The 18,509-nt window shown below is 41.2% G+C and overlaps 2 protein-coding genes and 1 long non-coding RNA gene across 3 annotated transcripts; all 3 read left to right on the top strand.

Annotated features, from left to right (window-relative positions):
• The first annotated feature begins 982 nt into the window (after window positions 1-982).
• On the top strand, window positions 983-2,194 carry LOC103365301 (apolipoprotein D-like). Its single transcript, XM_008292710.1, has 5 exons — window positions 983-1,075; window positions 1,231-1,335; window positions 1,509-1,630; window positions 1,765-1,853; window positions 1,944-2,194. The coding sequence occupies exons 1-5, from the start codon at window positions 1,061-1,063 to the stop codon at window positions 2,180-2,182; spliced, it is 570 nt and encodes a 189-aa protein (XP_008290932.1). The 5' UTR covers window positions 983-1,060; the 3' UTR covers window positions 2,183-2,194.
• Window positions 2,195-3,427: 1,233 nt separating this feature from the next.
• ggh (gamma-glutamyl hydrolase (conjugase, folylpolygammaglutamyl hydrolase)) lies at window positions 3,428-6,909 on the top strand. The gene is made up of 9 exons (XM_008292711.1): window positions 3,428-3,588; window positions 3,743-3,851; window positions 3,954-4,004; window positions 5,055-5,139; window positions 5,222-5,360; window positions 5,831-5,937; window positions 6,096-6,186; window positions 6,281-6,415; window positions 6,507-6,909. The coding sequence occupies exons 1-9, from the start codon at window positions 3,507-3,509 to the stop codon at window positions 6,623-6,625; spliced, it is 918 nt and encodes a 305-aa protein (XP_008290933.1). The 5' UTR covers window positions 3,428-3,506; the 3' UTR covers window positions 6,626-6,909.
• Window positions 6,910-7,141: 232 nt separating this feature from the next.
• On the top strand, window positions 7,142-16,376 carry LOC103365299 (uncharacterized). The gene is made up of 3 exons (XR_520600.1): window positions 7,142-10,174; window positions 10,288-10,426; window positions 15,993-16,376. It is a non-coding gene; the product is annotated as an uncharacterized LOC103365299 (long non-coding RNA).
• Window positions 16,377-18,509: the final 2,133 nt, after the last annotated feature.

Genomic DNA, 18,509 nt, shown 5'->3' with positions numbered 1-18,509 from the left:
TGTTTATTCAGTTCGTGTTGGCCTTGTTTCTGGTAATAATGAACACTACACAACCTTTGTAAGCACTAAATGGTGGCAAAGTTATGACAACTACTCGCTGAATATTCATTGCTTAGCAACTAAAGAGCCAAAAACAGCAACGAGAACAGTGGATATTGAGCTGATTGTCAACACAATTACAAGTGAATGTTGCTCTTTGTCTGCTCAAATGCTAGTTTGCTAAGAGTAGCATGTTCATCATTATCAGGTGTGTGAGTAAATGATGCTTTTAATCTGGTTACATGATTTGTGTATATAGTCATACTAGTTCATCTTTGATAAGTTAAAATGCGCTACGTAAATATACCAACTAGGCTCTTGCCTCTACGTCTTTTCATGGTGATAAAAGTCAGATTTGTGTCTTGATCTGTAAGGAGCAAACAATCAAAACCTCCATTTAGACCAGGGGTGTCGAACTGCGGTCCTCGAGGGCCGCAATCCTGCATGTTTTAGATGTTTCCTTCTTCCAACACACCTGATTCAAATGATCAGCTCATCATCAAGCTCTGCAGAAGTCTGATAACGATCCTGATCATTTGAATCAGGTGTGTTGGAAGAGGGAAACATCTAAAACATGCAGGATTGCGGCCCTCGAGGACCGGATGTTGACACCCCTGATTTAGACCCACATAGCCGTGATGCTTCACATTTAAAACATGGGCTGGAAGTAGAGTATTGCTTTTCATGTATCACAGTTAACTTGGGATTGAAATTGTGTTGAGTTCATACTTAATTTAAAAAGTAATCCGAGGAGTTTGCTGCAGCGCCACTAGAGCTACAGGTGTAGTAGTCGTACTGGATGTGATTCTGTCGCTGTCTCGCTCTGCAGGTTAAAGGTTCTGTAAACAGAAAGTAAACATAGCTCTTCAAACAAATTTTTACTTCCAAAGGTCTGACAAGGCAGGAAAAGCTTTCCAAACAACACAACCCTCTCTTGCTGAGCCGATACACAACAGAGTGGTAGTTGGTCGTCTTCCTTTACTTTGGATTCTTTTGTGGATCTTTTTTTAACCACTTGGACATGAAGACATTCCAGGTACTGCAAACATTTTTTTCCATTTACTTACATTTATGATCAAGAAAATGTATTATCTGTCTCCATCCACCAAGTATAGTGCCTTATTGTTGTACTTTTTTTTTGGAAATTAGCAGTCAGTTTACTCACCAAATGTATTTAATTTGGACTTAAAGGTCCTGTTTGTGCTTCTCCTGACTGCAGCAGCAACTGACGGTCAGTCTTTCCATATCGGCAACTGCCCCCAGCCATCTGTTCAAGAGGACTTCAATGTTACAAAGGTAAACTCAGTCTGATGGTTATTGGTTTGTGTATTGATCTTGCATGCATCTTTATTTGCTATTTAAGGGTATTTAGTTGTAGGAGAGTAGATGGTTTGTTTTTAATTTCCAGCTGCCAGTGGTTTGGTCGCCAACAAGCTGATAAAAAACCCTTCGCACTCTTGTTGTTCCAGTATATGGGCACCTGGTATGAAATAGAGAAGCTCCCAGCTGTGTTTGAAAAAGGAAAATGTAGCCAAGCCACATACAGCCTCCTCCCTGACGGGACGGTCAGCGTTCACAATGCAGAGATTCTGTAAGGATTCCACTTCCCCGCTGCTTAGTTGTCAACATTTTTATTTGGCTCAGAAAAGCTATTATCCTTTACCCAGCGGAAGAATAAATACGAGCAGTTTTGCTCCTCGTAACCTTCCCCTCCTCTCTGTTCAGGTCTAATGGGAAGATAAACTCAATTCAAGGAGTTGGTAAAGTTGAAAACGCATCTCAACCTGCTATTCTCAGCGTCGGCTTCTTTAAAGGTAAAACAGTGGTTTTAGAAAATTGAGCGTAAAAGATGAGCACAGAACAGCTTCCTCTGTACTGTTTTATACCACTTATTTCTGAACCAGGTGTTCCAGATGCTCCCTACTGGGTGCTCTCCACAGACTACCACTCATATGCTTTGGTGTACTCCTGCGCCGACTACTTTCGTCTTTTTCACGTCGACTTCGCCTGGATCCTGGCTCGCACTCGTGAGCTGTCTCAGGACGTCATTGGCCAGTTACACGATAAGTTGACTGCTGCCGGTGTGAACGTGAATCGCCTTATTGTCTCCAACCAGACCGGCTGTGATGCTCTTGAACAGTAAACATGGCGCTGATTGCCTGCTTGTTCTGTTACCAAAGACTCTATATAAAAAATAACTGTCGTGAACGTGACGTTGTTGGTTTGTGGACTTTCTAAAGCTTTGAGTTTGGCATCTGGATGTCACCGCGATGCATCAGACACTAGACACGATGCTATGGTAACGACCTGTCAATCACAAGGTAGCCCAGTTCTAAAACCTGCTCTGCTTTATTGTCTATTTTATTCAAAATAGACCTATAATTTACAAAATAACTACCATGCTGTGTTCAAAAAGTCTTGAAACTAGCAATTTAGATGATAAACTCTGTTGGAAGATGATTATTGAGTTAATAAATCAAGAGACAAATCCTTTTCTCACAGACTTCCATACAATCAGATTTTTTTTTGCAACCAGAGGAACAGCTCGATGTTAGAAAGAATACAGGTGTACGGCCTCACTTTTCAGACCTGGAGGCTTTGTTCATCTTTTACATGTAGTCTATGAATAATTTAGATCCACGTACTTTTAATCAATCACGGTTAAAGTTGCACAGTATCTGGCTATGGAGTAATTGTGTTAAATCAAAACACTTGAAAATAAGCATATATATATATATATATATATATATATAATTTTAATCATAAAATTCTGTATTTTTTCTGCTAAGTTGGATAATTATTTCAACAACAATAACAAAAGAAGCTAAAATCGTAGTTTATTTATTGTGTTTTTATATAATCACAAATAAACTACAATATATCCCTCACATCATCTAATACAGTAGCATAATTTTTAATCAGTTCTAAAAAAAAAAGTATTATTTGTGTAACTGAACGCTAAGCTAATAGTGCTATATTAGCTTGATGAAGCACCAGCTAGCTGGTGATATGACATTATTTTTATGCTGGTAATTTAAATATCAGTGATATTTATATTATATTATCTAATCATAATACATTTAAAAACTAATAGCTTTTGTCCTGGGCTCATAACGTCAAAATTAATTGACAATAATCAATTTCAATATTTCTGTACCTATTAGCCAACAGTCTACAAAATAAAACATCTGTTTCCGGTTTGAACGGCGATTGACTACTGCGAGCAGCTTGCTTGGAACAGTTATCTTAACCAAAAACATTACACAAAAAGAAAATGTTTGCATCTTGCTGGTTAATTACTTGTTCTCCTAATTGTGTGAAAACAAACGGTCGATTTTTGACGAGGTCGTTTCAGGTCAACGCGACGCCTTTATTATGAAGGAGGCAGCCCGGAAGTCCCGTGTAAAGCTGTGAGAAGTAACCGGCGACACTCAGACGAGCAAATGTGAATATCGCCTCCAGACAAAATGCCTCTCTTGCTGCTTTGCCTTTCTCTTTCGCTCCTGCCCTTTTATTCGTCCGCCATGATAAATGACAGACCGATAATCGGTAAGTTACCAACACTTTGTTCACTTTAGCCGTAAGTTAGCTAACTTTGCTAAAAGCAGCAACGCAGTTTCACTTTGGCTAGTGTCAACACAAGTCACGTGAGGTGCGTGGAAATGCTGAACCGGTTTTGTTTTTTCCTGCTTTAAAATACAAGGTGTTCTGGCTCAGGAGGTCTATCAACCCAAACCGAACCAGACCTCCTACATCGCTGCGTCCTATGTGAAGTTCCTGGAGTCGGCGGGAGCCAGGGTCGTACCTGTCCTGTGAGTTGTTATCGTCTAACAGCACAAGTGTCAATGCTGCAGAAGATAAGAGTGTGTGTTGCAACTAAATCAGTGTGAACTCCCCTTTTTTCTTCTCTACAGGATTGACCAGACACCGGAGGAGTACAGGGCACTGTTCCAGTCCATCAACGGGTACATCAGCTGCATGTTACACACACATCAGGCTTTCATTTGTGATGTCATTTGACCTAAAACTGCAGCTGTGCGAATCCTGTCATGTCCAGGTTTTGTTCAGGCAGAGTTTGCAGTTGTGAATGCTTTATGGCTGGTCTTGTGGACTGATTACACCATTTGTAAGCTACACTTTGCACTTTAGCATGTACAATTCACACATTTATTAACCCTGGAGGGTCCTTTTTGGGTTTCTTTATAGACTTTCTGCAACTTTTTTTGCAAAATCCTTGCAGACTTTATGTTTTGCACACATGTTACTCAGGAAATGCCTTCAAAACATCCTGGTATTGCTGACTGACATTATAATTACAATAAAGCTTCTAATTATAAAGCAAATGTCCTGTTACAGTGCTGATTTTGAGTTTTGCACATGTTTTAGTGGCGGCAGATTCTGTAAATCTTAACACACGTATAATAAAATAATCCTAAAAGTAAACAGTGTAGATTAAATATAATGATTAGTAATTACAAAGAAAAAAAATACAATATTGGAATGACAATCACAACTTTTGTAAGCAGATTTTAAGGCGTAGTTGTAGGCTCTGAGGTTAAGGTTTGTTTGTTTTATTAATAGCTAAATGATTTATTGATCATCTCAACCTGGATCTATTCACACCTTGAGTTTTTGGTGCATCAATCAAAGTCTAAAGTCCATGAGTAATTCTTACTAGTTGTTAATTAGGTTTTTTCCCCCCTCCTAAATAATTAGTAAGGAGAAAAAACAACTCTAAATTCCCTGATTCTTGCTTGTTTAATGTGAAGATTGTCTAGTTTCTTTGTTCTTCCCTCTGCTTTGTGGACAAAACAAGACATGTGTGGACGTCATGCTGGGCTTCGGGATGCACCGACATTAAATAAACCAAGCAAATAATAAAAAAAGTAATCATTACTTGCCTCATAAATTCTAAGTCTCTCTTCTTTTTTGTTTAACCCTCATTTGAGTTTCCATTTTCTTATTTTTTTTCCCTAATTGTGACTCAGTTTTGCGTGTTGTTTGTTTGTTTACAGCATCCTGTACCCAGGCGGAGGCGTCAGCATTATCTCATCTGGCTATGAACGGGCTGCGAAGATCTTTTATGAGCTCGCCATTCAGGTAAACCTGTAACATGTTATTAATCAAGCCATAACGTGCTAATGCTGGGTTGTGCTGCATAAGGACTGTGATGCTGTTCCAGGCCAACAAGAGAGGCGACTACTTCCCCGTGTGGGGAACCTGCCTTGGATTTGAACAGCTGATGTATTTGACGAGCCCGAACTCCACTCTGTCACACAGCAATACAAGCGGCGTGGCTTTGCCTCTGAACTTCACTGCTGGTATGAGTTTGTGCTCATAGATGTACAGCTAGAGAGACACGGTTATTTGTTAATGTCATATGTGAAAATCCAGGTTTAAGTCCGAGTTTGTCTTTTATAGTGAACGAAGGGATTTGTTTTTATTAGAAAACACTTGTGTAGGATGCCTAAATGTCCCCTTAACCTTGACCTAATTTATTTTTTATAGCATTATTCAGGATTTGAACACCTTAACTGCAGTTGTTTAAGCATAGTGACTGACAAAAGTACAATATTGACCCACATTTTCTGCATTAAATTCATTATTATCTATATTTTCTGAAAGGTTGTTATTGCCATATAAGAATGTTAGTTTGATTGGCTCCTATGTTTAGTTTGTAGCAGCACAAAATTGCGAGAGGACAACATTGTACATTACATTACCACCTTTAAATATCCTTGAAAAGACATTTTTATTTATTAATGATCACGATGTTCCGTCTCCTTCCCAGCAACCAAAGACAGCAGGATGTTTAAAGGCTTCCCGGCTGAACTCATGGAGGATCTGGCTTCTGAGCCGCTGACAGAAAACAGTCACCAGTGGAGTCTGGCAACGTCGGTACGTCATTCATTAGTTATGTAACAGCACCATGTGATGATAGAGGTCGCCTAGAATATTTTTTAAGAACATATTCTTCCTCTTTAACATAACTGTAAACAGAAAGTAGGGTGTAGTTCACCAGAATGTGTTCCTCTGTTCCTGTTTTTTCTTTCCAGACTTACAACACAAACGAGGACCTGCGGAAGTTTTACAAAGTTCTCTCCACAAATACAGATGGAAAAATAGAGTTTGTGTCAACAGTGGAAGGTAGTTCCACAGCAACACTATGTCACCAGTGCACAGCAAAATAACACACTGCTTTAATGAGCGCTCCTTCTTCTTCCTTCTTACCTTTCGGCAGCATATGATTATCCCATCTATGGAACACAGTGGCATCCAGAGAAGAACGCATTCGAATGGTCGAGGCCCTACATTCCACATTCCCCATCTGCAGTCAAGACAACCTTCTACATGGCCGAGTTCTTCGTCAACGAAGGTACGAGCACATCGTTATTCCTGCTTTCTTATTTCTCAGTCAGTAGCTGTGAATACCGAGCAAAGTGCGATCTTGTTTTCTCTCCTTACAGCCAGGAAGAACTTTCACAGATTTGAATCCGAGGAGGGGGAGAGCAGAGCGCTGATATACAACTACAGTCCTGTTTACAAGGGGCCCAACAGTAGCTTTCAGCAAATATACTATTTCTGATGCGTGTTAGCAGAGTGCTTTTCCCATTCACCGGCTGATTGGCTGCTTTAATCGTGACTCGAGAATGTTTACAGATAATTTGACTTGTTTGATTTAGTATCCGCGGCTCTCCCCATCTGTTCAATCTGCAACTGAACAAAGTGCTAAACTGGAAAGAGAGGAAGATTTATCCATGCAGCATAAATATTGATGCAGTGGGGGATTTAGAACATGTCGAATCATGCTTTGTGGATGCTATGGCAGGGTCTTCCAATTGCACAATTAAATGCTCTTGCACATTTTAAGGCTCTTTGTTTTTTTCTTCTGAGAATTATCGCCAGACTCTAGAGTTCCCATCCACACAATGAGCAACTAGAGGAAGAATATTTGTCTCAAAGCGGAGTATAAGTCAGGCTTATGTTCGCTAGGTCACAGGAAACACAAAAATATTTGGAAATGTTGCAGTAAAGTGACAATTTTCAGTTTGCTCTGCTGCCCCCTAGTGGCCAAAAAAAAACCCAAAACAGCTTTAAAATTCACCCAAAAAAACATTCCAAAAAAACACCAAAGGCTGATAAAATATCTATTTTTTTATTCTAACATTTACCTTCATGCCACAATCTGCCATTAATCTCCGTCTACGCTTTGGATAACAAAGTTGAGCATCTTGGAAAAAGTCCTCAACCACTGGCAAGAAAGTTTGCTGTTGCCACTGGCGTCTATAAAGTCCACCTTCAGCTCGATTCAAGGACGGCAACAGGAGAACAGAAATGAATAGTCAAATGTAACTTCCAAAATGCTTTATGCACAAATAACACTCAGGTAATACTGCTTTTTTTTTTTTTTCGCTCTTTTTTTTGTTTGTTTTGTTTGTTTGTTTTAGAATAAAATGATATTTGAATAACATTTACACATCAAGCTGACGAGACTGGGATCTCAATCACAATACTACTGGAAATGTAATTTATGCAATCCAGTAAGGAACATTCAAGATGTCAAAAAATTACCATGTCGAACTGAGCTATCAGGGATAAGTGCTGCAAATTACCTCTGAACATGCACTGAAGCGTAAAACACAAATGGCCATTCGAGTAAAATCGAAAATAATAAATAAAAAGTAGAAAAATGATAAATTAAAATTGTGCCTCGAGAATTCATCGTTTGGGGGTGAAAACAGGTTTTTCTCCTTATATACAAATACTTTTCCGGGGTGTAACGCTAATCCTAATGGCTTCTCGCCTTCACACAACGTGTTCGCTGATTTAAGCTGGGAGAACGTGACACCAGACTTTTTAAGAATGAGTATTGCAGTTTCTGTACTGGTTATAGAGTTTCCTCATCTACCCTCCTCACTCTTACTATGAGCGGTGATACATGCAGATTCTGTACATTTTAGATTTAATGCCACTTAGCTTTTTTTTTTAGATTTGATTTGGGTTTTTCTGTGAAATTCAGACTTTCTCAGTCAATTTGCTGTTGAAATGTAATAATTTATGATCTGTTCCAAGCTAAGGGTTTAAGGCGAGACACTGCAGGGGAACAGTTGATTAGTTTTCTGAACTTTAAAGTTTGATTATGCAAATTATGTATTATTTAATTGAATATGCACCAGTTTTAATGAATTACATAAACGCTTAAATGTGCATTTTGGACATTTAATGGAAGCATAACATCCAAACAATGCCGTGTCTCGCCTTAAAACAATAGCTATTAATAGTTCCCAAGGCATCATGGGAAATATGCTCATGTTTTTTTTTTTGCCAAGCTCTAAAAACAGTGTTACCGCAGGAGACAGGTGGCTTATCAAGAAAAAACCTTTCTACGAGCCCCTCCAGGAAATGTTTGTGATATGTTCTGCAGCTGCCCTTACAGAGTACGCACTGTTGCATGCAGCATGTATGCAACTGGGACACGCTGCTTTGTCTGAATATTGTGACCGTCTTGCCCATATGCATGTCACGGTCTGTCGTGTGGAATGAGCTGTCATGTGCACGCTCAGCGGCGGAGACACCATGATGTATGTGATGCATCTTCTGCAGAGGATTGTGGGTCAGAATGGTCAGAGGACTGTAGAAGGCTTCAAGATGTAGGAGGATATTGTGGTACTTTTGTTGTCTCTGGCAGACTAAATGTAGTAGCATGGGTACTGGTTGGTTTGTTAGCATGCCAACAGTGAATGTCAAAGCCATTTTGAAGATAAATATCGAGCAGTAAACAACTATTTGCTATGTAAAGCTACAGTAGCGTCTTTGCCAGAGAATGAAGTTAAACTCTCTCTCTGTGTGTCGTAATTACAGCTTCTCTGTTCCATGTTCTGGTAGCTGGCACGCCCACAGATGGTACATGTGACACCCTCATTGTGAAAGTCAAAGAGCATTCAAAAGCAAAGTTATTCACCTAATTTATGTGCACTCCCTTCATTGTGAGCATCTCTGCTCACCTCTAGCCCGCTCCATTATGTTCTGCCATCTCTCCTCTGCTGGTTGTGACCATTTAATGCGTTATACAGTGCAAGCGTGGACTGATGGTCGTGGCTGGATTATTTTTTGTTGCCTCTCTGGTTGTAGCTGAAACCCAAAGGTTGAGGGATTGTGGCTGACGTGCCCATTTGTTTAGCAGGTGGTATCAATCTTCCTGTCTCACTCTTGGCAAAAAAAAAAAACCAAGCTGGCATATTTCCCAAAATGCCAAACTATTCAGTAAAAATCTGCTGTATTGTAGTTAATAAATGCAGTCCCGCAGCTGGAGGTTTTCTGACAAAAGTAAGGCACAGTGACTAAACCGAGTTAATGCTTTTTGAACACAGTTTGAGAAAAGCGGAGCGTCACAATAAAACCGTCTTGAAGAAAACCCCATGGCGCTTTTTTTTTTTTTTTTTTTTCTTTAAAACATTTTGCCAGTCTGAATTCGGTCAGCATCACTGAAACACATAAAATGAAATCACGAGATAAAACCAACGTCGGGGCAAACATGAATATCGAAAGGAAAAAACAAAACAAATATCTGTAAAAGCCGAGTGAATGTTTGTGTGCTATTTTACATACTGTAAGAACAATAGACACAACCACAGTCCAACATGAAAAGTTCTTCACAACTTTAAAAATAGTAACATTTCCTGTATCCGCACTATTCCAGACACCCATTATGAACACTGCCAGTCAGTGTTTTTTTCCATCGGGGGTCTGATTTTCATCAATATACAAGTTATGTGCTATAAGGTGTTCCGTCTCCTCACAGCTTCAAAGTCTGTGTGAGAGCTGATGCTTTCTCTCCACTGCTTTTGAGGAGCTGGTCCATCCCGCTGAAGGAGACTGCTTCCTGTCAGTATATTCCAAAACTTCATGTCAGGTCATCAGTCTTTGTTGGCTCTCTGGAGGGCCTTTTGGATTCCAACTCGGGGCTGAAGATGAAGAAACTGGGATGGATGTCGGGGTGGATCCGTCGTCTGCTGGAAAGGCAGTTTTCAGGTTCGGCGTTGGGAATGCGGTGAGTCGACCCGGAACAGAAACAGATGAGAGTTGCATATTGTGGACGCCAGTGTTGTGCTTGGGCGCACGGACAGGATGCAAGGTAGGTAAGATGACCGGATGGGCTGAGGCGGGGGGAGGTGGGGGAGGAATTCAGGGTAGAGGAGGAGCCCGACGAGGCCAAATCTAACCCTCGTCTTCTACTTCTTCTTCCAGAGCTTCCTCAAACACTCTCTCCGGTAGCCTGAAGCACTCCTCGAAGAAGTTCACCAGGGACTGGCTGAGGTGCTGCCTTGTGGCGTCGCTGTGGATGAAGTGGCCTTCATCTGGGTAGATCTGAGGCACAACGCAGAAGGTGAGAACATGAGCACGATGCACAAAATGTAATATTTATGGTTGCAATTCGGCAAAATCACCAGAAGAAGTTCAAGTATCAGAACACACAAGGAGATTTAAAGTAGAGACTGACCGATATGGGTTTTTTAGAGCCAGTGCTGATTACTTGAAATCAAGAACGGCTGATATTTTGAACTGATATGTATAAAATGTAATGTTTTAACAAGCAGGGAATCTGTCATTGATAACTAGACTTCTTCATTGATTATATAACTGATATGTAAAATAGAAACAGGAGTGATTAAATTCAGACGCTCTCCTCTGTTTATGTGGGATCCACTGATATTTGTCACCTTGTCTCCTGCCATTTTGTTTGCTGTTCTTCCACTTTTATTACCCATTAAGGTCCATCTTCTAAAGCAATATTAATTACTGTTTTCCTGACTCTCTTTCAGGTTAATCTGTAGCTGCCCTGCTAGCTGTTAGCGTCGCCGTAGCCACTGTGAGAGTAGCTACAAGTCGTATTCCTTGTTCGGTTCTTGTACTCTTTGCTTGAGAGACATTTCTGAGACCACAGAGTCACGACAGATCTGAAGTGGCGCATTTAATTTATCAATAATGTGTCAATAAAAAGAACAATACAGATAATCGGGAAAAATCCAAGTATCAGCCAGGCCAATAATCGGTTTAGTTTACTGTCATACACCAAGAAAGATTCCTTATGTCTTGCGAAACTTTAGGCTACCAGGACACCCCGGAGATTCTTCAGTCAGACAGTGTTTTCTCATTATCGTTTTGATTACTGAACAATGTGCCCGAAGCAACTGGATGCAAAAGGGAACTATTTATCTCGTGTGAGGCAGGAGCACAATCATGTTTTTGCGGTGCTTGCAAAATGAGTGATTGGAACCCAAAACTAAACTCAAAACAGGACGACATTGCAATTGTGATTTCAGTTGTGGTTCTTTTCAGATTTGAAGAATGTAACGTTACCAAACCTCGAGGCATCATGTTTTGTCCAAGCAACAGTCCAAAACTCCAAAAGGATTCAATGGTGAAATTATTAAAAAAACTGATTTATCGCGTTGATATGAAGCTATTAGCGGCTAGCAGAGACACCAGGTTAATGCGTGTGTGCACAGTGAGGTGTCTATTGGTCAGTAATGAGCTTTGATGAACATTCATCTGCACTACATTGTACCCTAAATGGATTAGTCCTGGTGTTAATGCAGGACGCCCAAGGAGGTCTCATAATCTCATTATATGGAATGAAGGCATTGTGAACAGCTAATCCTCTGCCTGCTGTGGGACCACCACTGGGATCACAAAGCTCCCAAAGGCTGTAAGAGAACTGAACCAGGAAAAGAAAGACAAGCAGAGAAATTGGATGAGCAGCAGTCTGCTAATGCAGAGTGAAAGCAAAGCAAAGCGTACCTGTAAGGTGTAGTTGGCCTTTTCACTGATGAGCTGGGCGATAAATTTGGCTGTATGCTGGAAATGGACTTTTTCTGCAGTAAAACAAAGACGCAAAAATATTAGTTGGTTCTCGTTTACGGATTCATCCATTTATTCCGACACAATTCTTAACCTACCGTCAGCTGTCGGATGGATAATAAGAAACTTCTTGTCCATGAATTGAGATGCTCTGTGCGCTAAATTTGCCGTCTGAAAAAAAAAAAAGGCACACGGGAGCAAATTAATACTTCAGTAATTATCACAATTGGAGTTTGAGTGTAAAAGAAATGCAAAAAAATCTTACTGTGTATGCCCTTGGATCAGGCTTGGGCAGTCCGAGGTATCTCTCAGAAAAAGCAGATGCTGGAAAGGAAATAAGGTTGCAGTTAGTATTTTATTTTGATATGACTCAGTGTTTCTAAGTCATTCAGGTGATAGTAACCTAAGTGCTTGGATGTCTTTTCTGGTTCTTGTAGATGGTTTCATCCAAGAGAGTTCCCTTATTCCAACTGGCTGGTTGGGAGTTCTTGGTATTAATTATCACCCCAAACTTAGTAAAAACTGAAGAGGAAGAGCCGCATAAATGGTGCCATCTCTTCTATTTAGATAGCACTTCCAGTTAAGCCCAGTCCTGTCCTGAAAGTAGTGTCCCTTATCCAAGAGATAAGTCTTGTCCCGAGAAGCTAACTCGATGGAGCGGCATTGGACGTCATATACAACCAGTTGGAGAAAATCCTAAATTCCTTGTACACTCCGACAACACAAGGAATGATAACATAGCTGGGCTTGGTGTTTCTTTTCCAGACGTCCTAGCGAACCACACAACGCCCATTTGGGGATAGCTACAGGTTCACAGTGTTCTCTTACTGCGTCTACACTACCTTTTTGTTTTCCTCTCCGTCTCTGGGGATTTTTTTTCCAGCCCAGCGGTGTAATGTTCTAATAACTCCCAGCTTGTGTTCCAGTGGGTGGTGGGAGTCAAACAGTCGATATTGCTCTGTGTGTGTGTGGGTTTCCTGTACGCTTCAGTGGGGCTTCCATCTTTCTCGGTTTTACAAAGCACAATCCAAAAAGTCAACTTGTTTTCCCCTGACATCCTCCCTCGTGAACTCGATGTTGCTATCCACCTAACTGGTTTGTACAGCGAAGGCTTCTGCTTTCCTGACTTTGCTGACAAGGTGTCGGGAATTTGGTTCGTGGCGTCAAGTGTTTCCAACCAGAGAGCTTCGGATGTCTGTATATGTGGATGGTGTGGCTTCTCCAGAGACAGATGATGACTTTTTGTTCCTTTTGGAGTTGTTGTCAGCCTTCTAGAACATTTTTCTGCTGTTGTAGGTAATACTGTAGCATGGTAATTGGTTTGGTAGCCATCCCAACTGGGCCTTTATTAAGGCAGTTAACATCTCTGGAAAAACACCTAAACACTAGTTGGGCAGTGTTGTACATGCAGTCCAATGCAGTAAGGAGTGCACAGACCTTTATATAGAGGAGACAAGTGCATGACTCAACACAGGCGATTCAGTTTCTTGGGCAAAGATTGAGCAGTCTACCGTTCACGCCTTAAGCTGTGTGAGTTGATAATAAATAGCGGGAACTGCAGAAGTCTTGCAAATGAGAGGTAAAAAAAAAAAAAGAAGCCCCGCTGCCCTCTGCTGAAGCACTTAGGATTTGCTTTGACATCAAAATCAAATGAAAATGTCCCATTAATACGAGGACTGATGCACCATTTCTGTCCCGTTCTGGCCATTTTTTAAAGGTTTTTCTTCCCCATTATTCAAATATATTCAGCCATCTACATATTCCTTAGTTTTCGAAGCAGTTGCAGACCGTCTTCATTTGCAATTCCAAACTTACACAGTGTCATGGCATGTCTCTCACCCCCTCTGGCAAAGCGAGAGAAATCAAATAGATGGGAAATCAGTCACACCGCAACGCCCAGCTCCTCCTTAATTTGCAGTTTCCTTACTCGGCGCGCCTACAGCTACGACGGCACCGTCTCTGTCTCTCTCCCGATACACCGCAAATTCTACATTTCACACATTTTATTCCTTTGGTAGCCGAGGTGAGGGCGGCGTAGTTAACTTTGTCTGGCGCCGCTAGGATTGGGTTCGAGCTGTATCTGCGCCATCACACAGATAAGACTCTTTTCTCTCCTCACACAGGGTACATACATGTGTAACACAGTCGGCGAAAGTAATCCTGGCTGCAGGGAGGAGGGGAGGAAGGTGCTAGATTTAGAATCTGTCTCTCTTTTTCCCTTTGAATTCGTTCTGACAGCGCTACCTGAGCTGGAATGATTATGCAGAGATACTGAATTTGTTTACTGCACAGCGTAGCCTGTAGCTTTTTAGCATTTGAGTGTACATATTTTTAAAGAAATCGCCGCAAACACAGCTTACCGTATAATTCGAAATCAGTGATGGGCGAGAGGACGGCGCCGCATTTTACGGGAGACTCCTCGCCGCTGACCAACAGGCTGGTCACATAGCCTCCGTACACCTGAGGGACGACAAATGCATGTTATCACAGAGCCAACAGGCTGCAGCGGAAAGAATAACCAGTTTTTTTTTGCAACCTGTTTGGTCCCTAGTTCCTATAATATATTAATTCTTTCAGGTACAGCACACATTGAGACTATTCTTACCTTCCCAAAAGCTCCAACTCTGGTTTTGTCAACATATGGCTCTTTTAGAATAAAGCTGTAAAAGATAAACATTGGTTCTGGTTAGGAGAACTCACAACAGCAACTGTAGCTAAAAGAGAAGTTGATGTCACACAGTGTTGTACCATGTGCTGTTACCTGTGTGCTTTTTGTTTTGTTTGCCTAGAAGTAGCTAAAATCAGTCAAATCTGATGAAAGATAAGGAATCCTGCTGTGCAATGCCAAGCAACAGCATTGATCCATACGATGCAGCAGCAGCCCAAGCAGAGATTACAGACCCTGATGCATTACCTCCACTGACATCCCTAGTTTTAAGACTGACTTCATGCACTTTGCGTGAGTTTATAAGTTACAAATCCCCGGGTCCTGAACAGCTTCGCGGTGGCTGATCTGCTGACTCACAAGCTGGCGAACGGTGGGAGTGAAATCACACTTGGAAAAACACAGCGGCACTCCTTATTAAGCCACAGAACTTTCAGAAGTATTCGGCAAATTTAATTATCGAGTCATACTCGGTGGGTTCGACAAGTCATGAGCTTCCAGGGATTTGTAACTTTAAACTTGTGCAAATTGTGTGCACTCACGCCCAAAACGAGACGTCTTTGGGATGGCGCATCACATGGAGCTATGATGTTTATGTTAGTTTGCATGGTGATCTAACTTCTCAGCTACCATCTCTTTTCTTTCCGACTTCTCCATAAGATGCGACCGATTTAAACAGTTCTTAATAAGGCGGAATGATTTAGGGAAAATATCTAATGGCTATTTTTCTGACAGATATTTTGCTTGAAATTTGAATTGCGAAACCATTTCTTAAAGTCGAGCTTCAGCTCAGTGTTCGCCAAAAAGCAAATTTAAAATATATGACTAAGCATTACACAAGGAGTATGGCATGAATTAGTAAAACCATTGACACAGTTTGAACTCTGGCTCAAGATGTGGCTAATAAACCCCAGCGTGTATGACTGAAAGTAAATTGAACTACATTACATCTGAGCTCACATGATTTACTCTTAGTCAAACTAAAGGTAAGCAGGTAAGCTCACATTCTTGAACCAACGGGCAACATAGCATCATGTTAGCTTTACATTTTCTGTACACAAAAATGTTTTTATCAGCTGTTTACGAGGAACTTTCATCATACTATTGAAGTGATTCACAAGGAAGGAAACTGATCTGATGGCACCACTCGTTGTAGTTTAATTATTTATGCAGTAATCCCTGATATGAATTCTCCCAAACCAGCTACTCGACATGTGTGAGCAAAAGGAGAGAAGGGTGAGAAAGGGTGTTTGTACGACACATTCTGATTTGTTTCATAGAAATTTAAATGTTAAAATGAGAAATTAATGTGCAAATAAGCCAATTTAGATCAAATTTTTTTGTCAATATTTGTGGCTCCATGTAAGCACAGATACAGTTTCATGACACACACGTCTAAACCTGTATTTAATGTCCGGTTTTCCAGGAAGACTTTTCCACTTACTTGAGCGCCTCCTTCTGGTCCTGCTCCTCGTACACTCCCAGCCTCTTCTGGATGCGGTGCAGCAGGTTGGTGCCCTGGAAGCCGCTGCCTCGCCCGTCGCAGCGCACCACGATGGCGCCGAAGCTGCTCACAAGAACCGTGGCCCAGTCCATGTGGAACTTCTCCGACACCATCTGGCCACCAGGTGTCCCGTCGCTGCACCACAGACAACCAGATCAGCACAATTAATGCTGTGAGGCACATTTTTAAAAAAAAAACTAACAGGATATGAGTTGGTGTCTGTGTAGATGCCTGAATACATAACATTATCCTCTCATTTACCAGAAACTAGTGCACAGGGGAAATACAGGAAAGCTTAACACAGAGCAAACATTTAAAATCAATGAGACTTTTTGCAGATATTCTACATTTGCACTCAGATATAAATTAGATTCAAACTACGAGGAGCTTAAACTGAAAGCGACAAGAGGATGAAGGAAGAGTCTCAATAAAACTTTAAGGTGGGAACTTCCTCCACCTAAGAGTAATGTGGGTTTACACAAAATGATGTTAGCATTTTTTTCAGAAACATGCCAGCAGGGGCACCGTTCTCCAAAGCCTCGGTTTGAGCTGCAAAGCAAAGCAGTCTGAGGCCCGAGGATAGAAATGCTAATGAAAGAACGGGGTGGAGAGGAGGTTAAGTTTCCCTGTTCCCAGTGTAATTATTATCCAGCTGGAGTAGAGGACAAAGCAGCGGCGCTCTGAGTGAGATTAATATGGCTGATTAAAACTCTGCTCAGGAAGTTTCCATTGATAAGGATGGACATGTCCTCTTCTAACTCGGGAGTGAAGTGTGGACATGAGTCAGCAGCGCTAATGGACACAAACTTCTTTTTTTTCTCTTGTCGGTGCGAAGCGGCGCGCTGATACATACACAAGCAGGAGCAGCGGGTAGTGGGCCGAGTCCGCGAAGCCGGCGGGTTTCAGGATTTGCAGGGACAAGGCTGTAACGCAGAGACACAACACTGTTAGTGCACAATAAATTCACTTAGTCCTCTTTAACGATAGTATATTGTGAACTCTATTAGCTGTTATTATCATGAACAAGGTGGCATAAGGTGTCACAAGTTAAAAAGTAAACACTAACATGCCTTGGTGCCATTTAACTGCTACAGATGGGTGACAAATTAAAGGAGAAGGTGTGTTAATAAGGTGTTTTGCCACCTTGTGCCACTAGAACAGCTTCACTGCTCCTTGGCATCGATCCCTCAAATCTCTGGACATCTACTGGAGTTAGGAACTCGATTCTTCCCAAAAATATTCCCTCATTTGATGTTTTGATGATGGTGGAGGACATCATGTCCAAAATCTCCCCTTTGTGTTGAATTTTGGTTCAGATTTGACGACCGCAAAGGGATCTGGATGGAAATGTTTCACCACTCAGAACAGCTTGTGACCCTTTTGCCATCTTAGGGGCAAAAATGCCCCTGAAAGCCCAACACAGACACCAGATCCCCTCGCTGTAAGGTCAAAGGCTTCAGGTTTTTTCCTTGAATTTGTCACCCGTCTGTTTATAGCATTATTTGCAATGTAAAAAAAGAATCCAACAACAATAATCAGTTGCTGCTAAAAATAAGACCTTTGACAAATTGTAGAAAAGTATGAGCATCTCTTAAGTATGATCGAGTTAAGAATACACACTAAACATGCTACTGTAGAGCCAAAATCTAATAGACTGTCCTCTTGTGCATTTGCTCTGTATGCAGCCATCTAGTGTCTTTATAAGTTCATCTTCAAGTGCCTCATAACAAGTTCTTGCACAGCGGCTGAGTGTTTGTCCGAGTGAGGAGACGTACTGTAGTCGTCCATGTTGATCTCCTTGTACTCCACTGTGGGCATCTGCATGGAGTCCAGAGTCTGCTGCAGGTTCTCGTTGCTCTCCAGCTTATACACCTCTGCAATACCTGAGGACAGCAAATCAGGAGACCAGTGAGATTACGGTTTATAGAACTTAAACTATTATTAATATTTAAGCAGGAGGTCCCTTTTTAAACCTATAGGGTAAATCCAGGTTGTGATTATAATAGCTGGCATCAAATATATGTTACAGCAAATCAGAAAACCTATTGGCTTATTTTTATTTCCATGTGATTGAATGGAAATGTTACATTTGTCAGAGACAGTAATATGTAAATAGACTGAATGTGATATTATGTACTGAGGCTGTATTGATCGAGCGTTTATTTTAAATTCATGATCCCAAGACATCAATTTAGTCAGTTTGATAGTGAAAATGTTCTCGTGGTTAAACTATGCCTCAAACTATGAGCAGCGACTCCAACTAATGCAAACCAAAGAACTGCAGCTGAAACCGTGACCTAGATTCTCTCTTAAGACAAACTTCTTTTTTTTTTTCCTTCCTCGAGAGCTTCGTCCTGAAAAGAGAAGCAGCCTGCACTTAATTCAGCAGCTGCAGCTGGTTTGTCCGACACCAGCTTATCACCGGCTCGGCTGCCGAAG

Source organism: Stegastes partitus, unplaced genomic scaffold (genome assembly GCF_000690725.1).
Source record: "Stegastes partitus isolate 25-593 unplaced genomic scaffold, Stegastes_partitus-1.0.2 Scaffold825, whole genome shotgun sequence".
In the NCBI taxonomy this organism is placed as follows: domain Eukaryota; kingdom Metazoa; phylum Chordata; class Actinopteri; family Pomacentridae; genus Stegastes; species Stegastes partitus.
The sequence above is the reverse complement of the archived record's forward strand: the minus strand, read 5'-3'. Positions and strand labels throughout refer to the sequence as shown.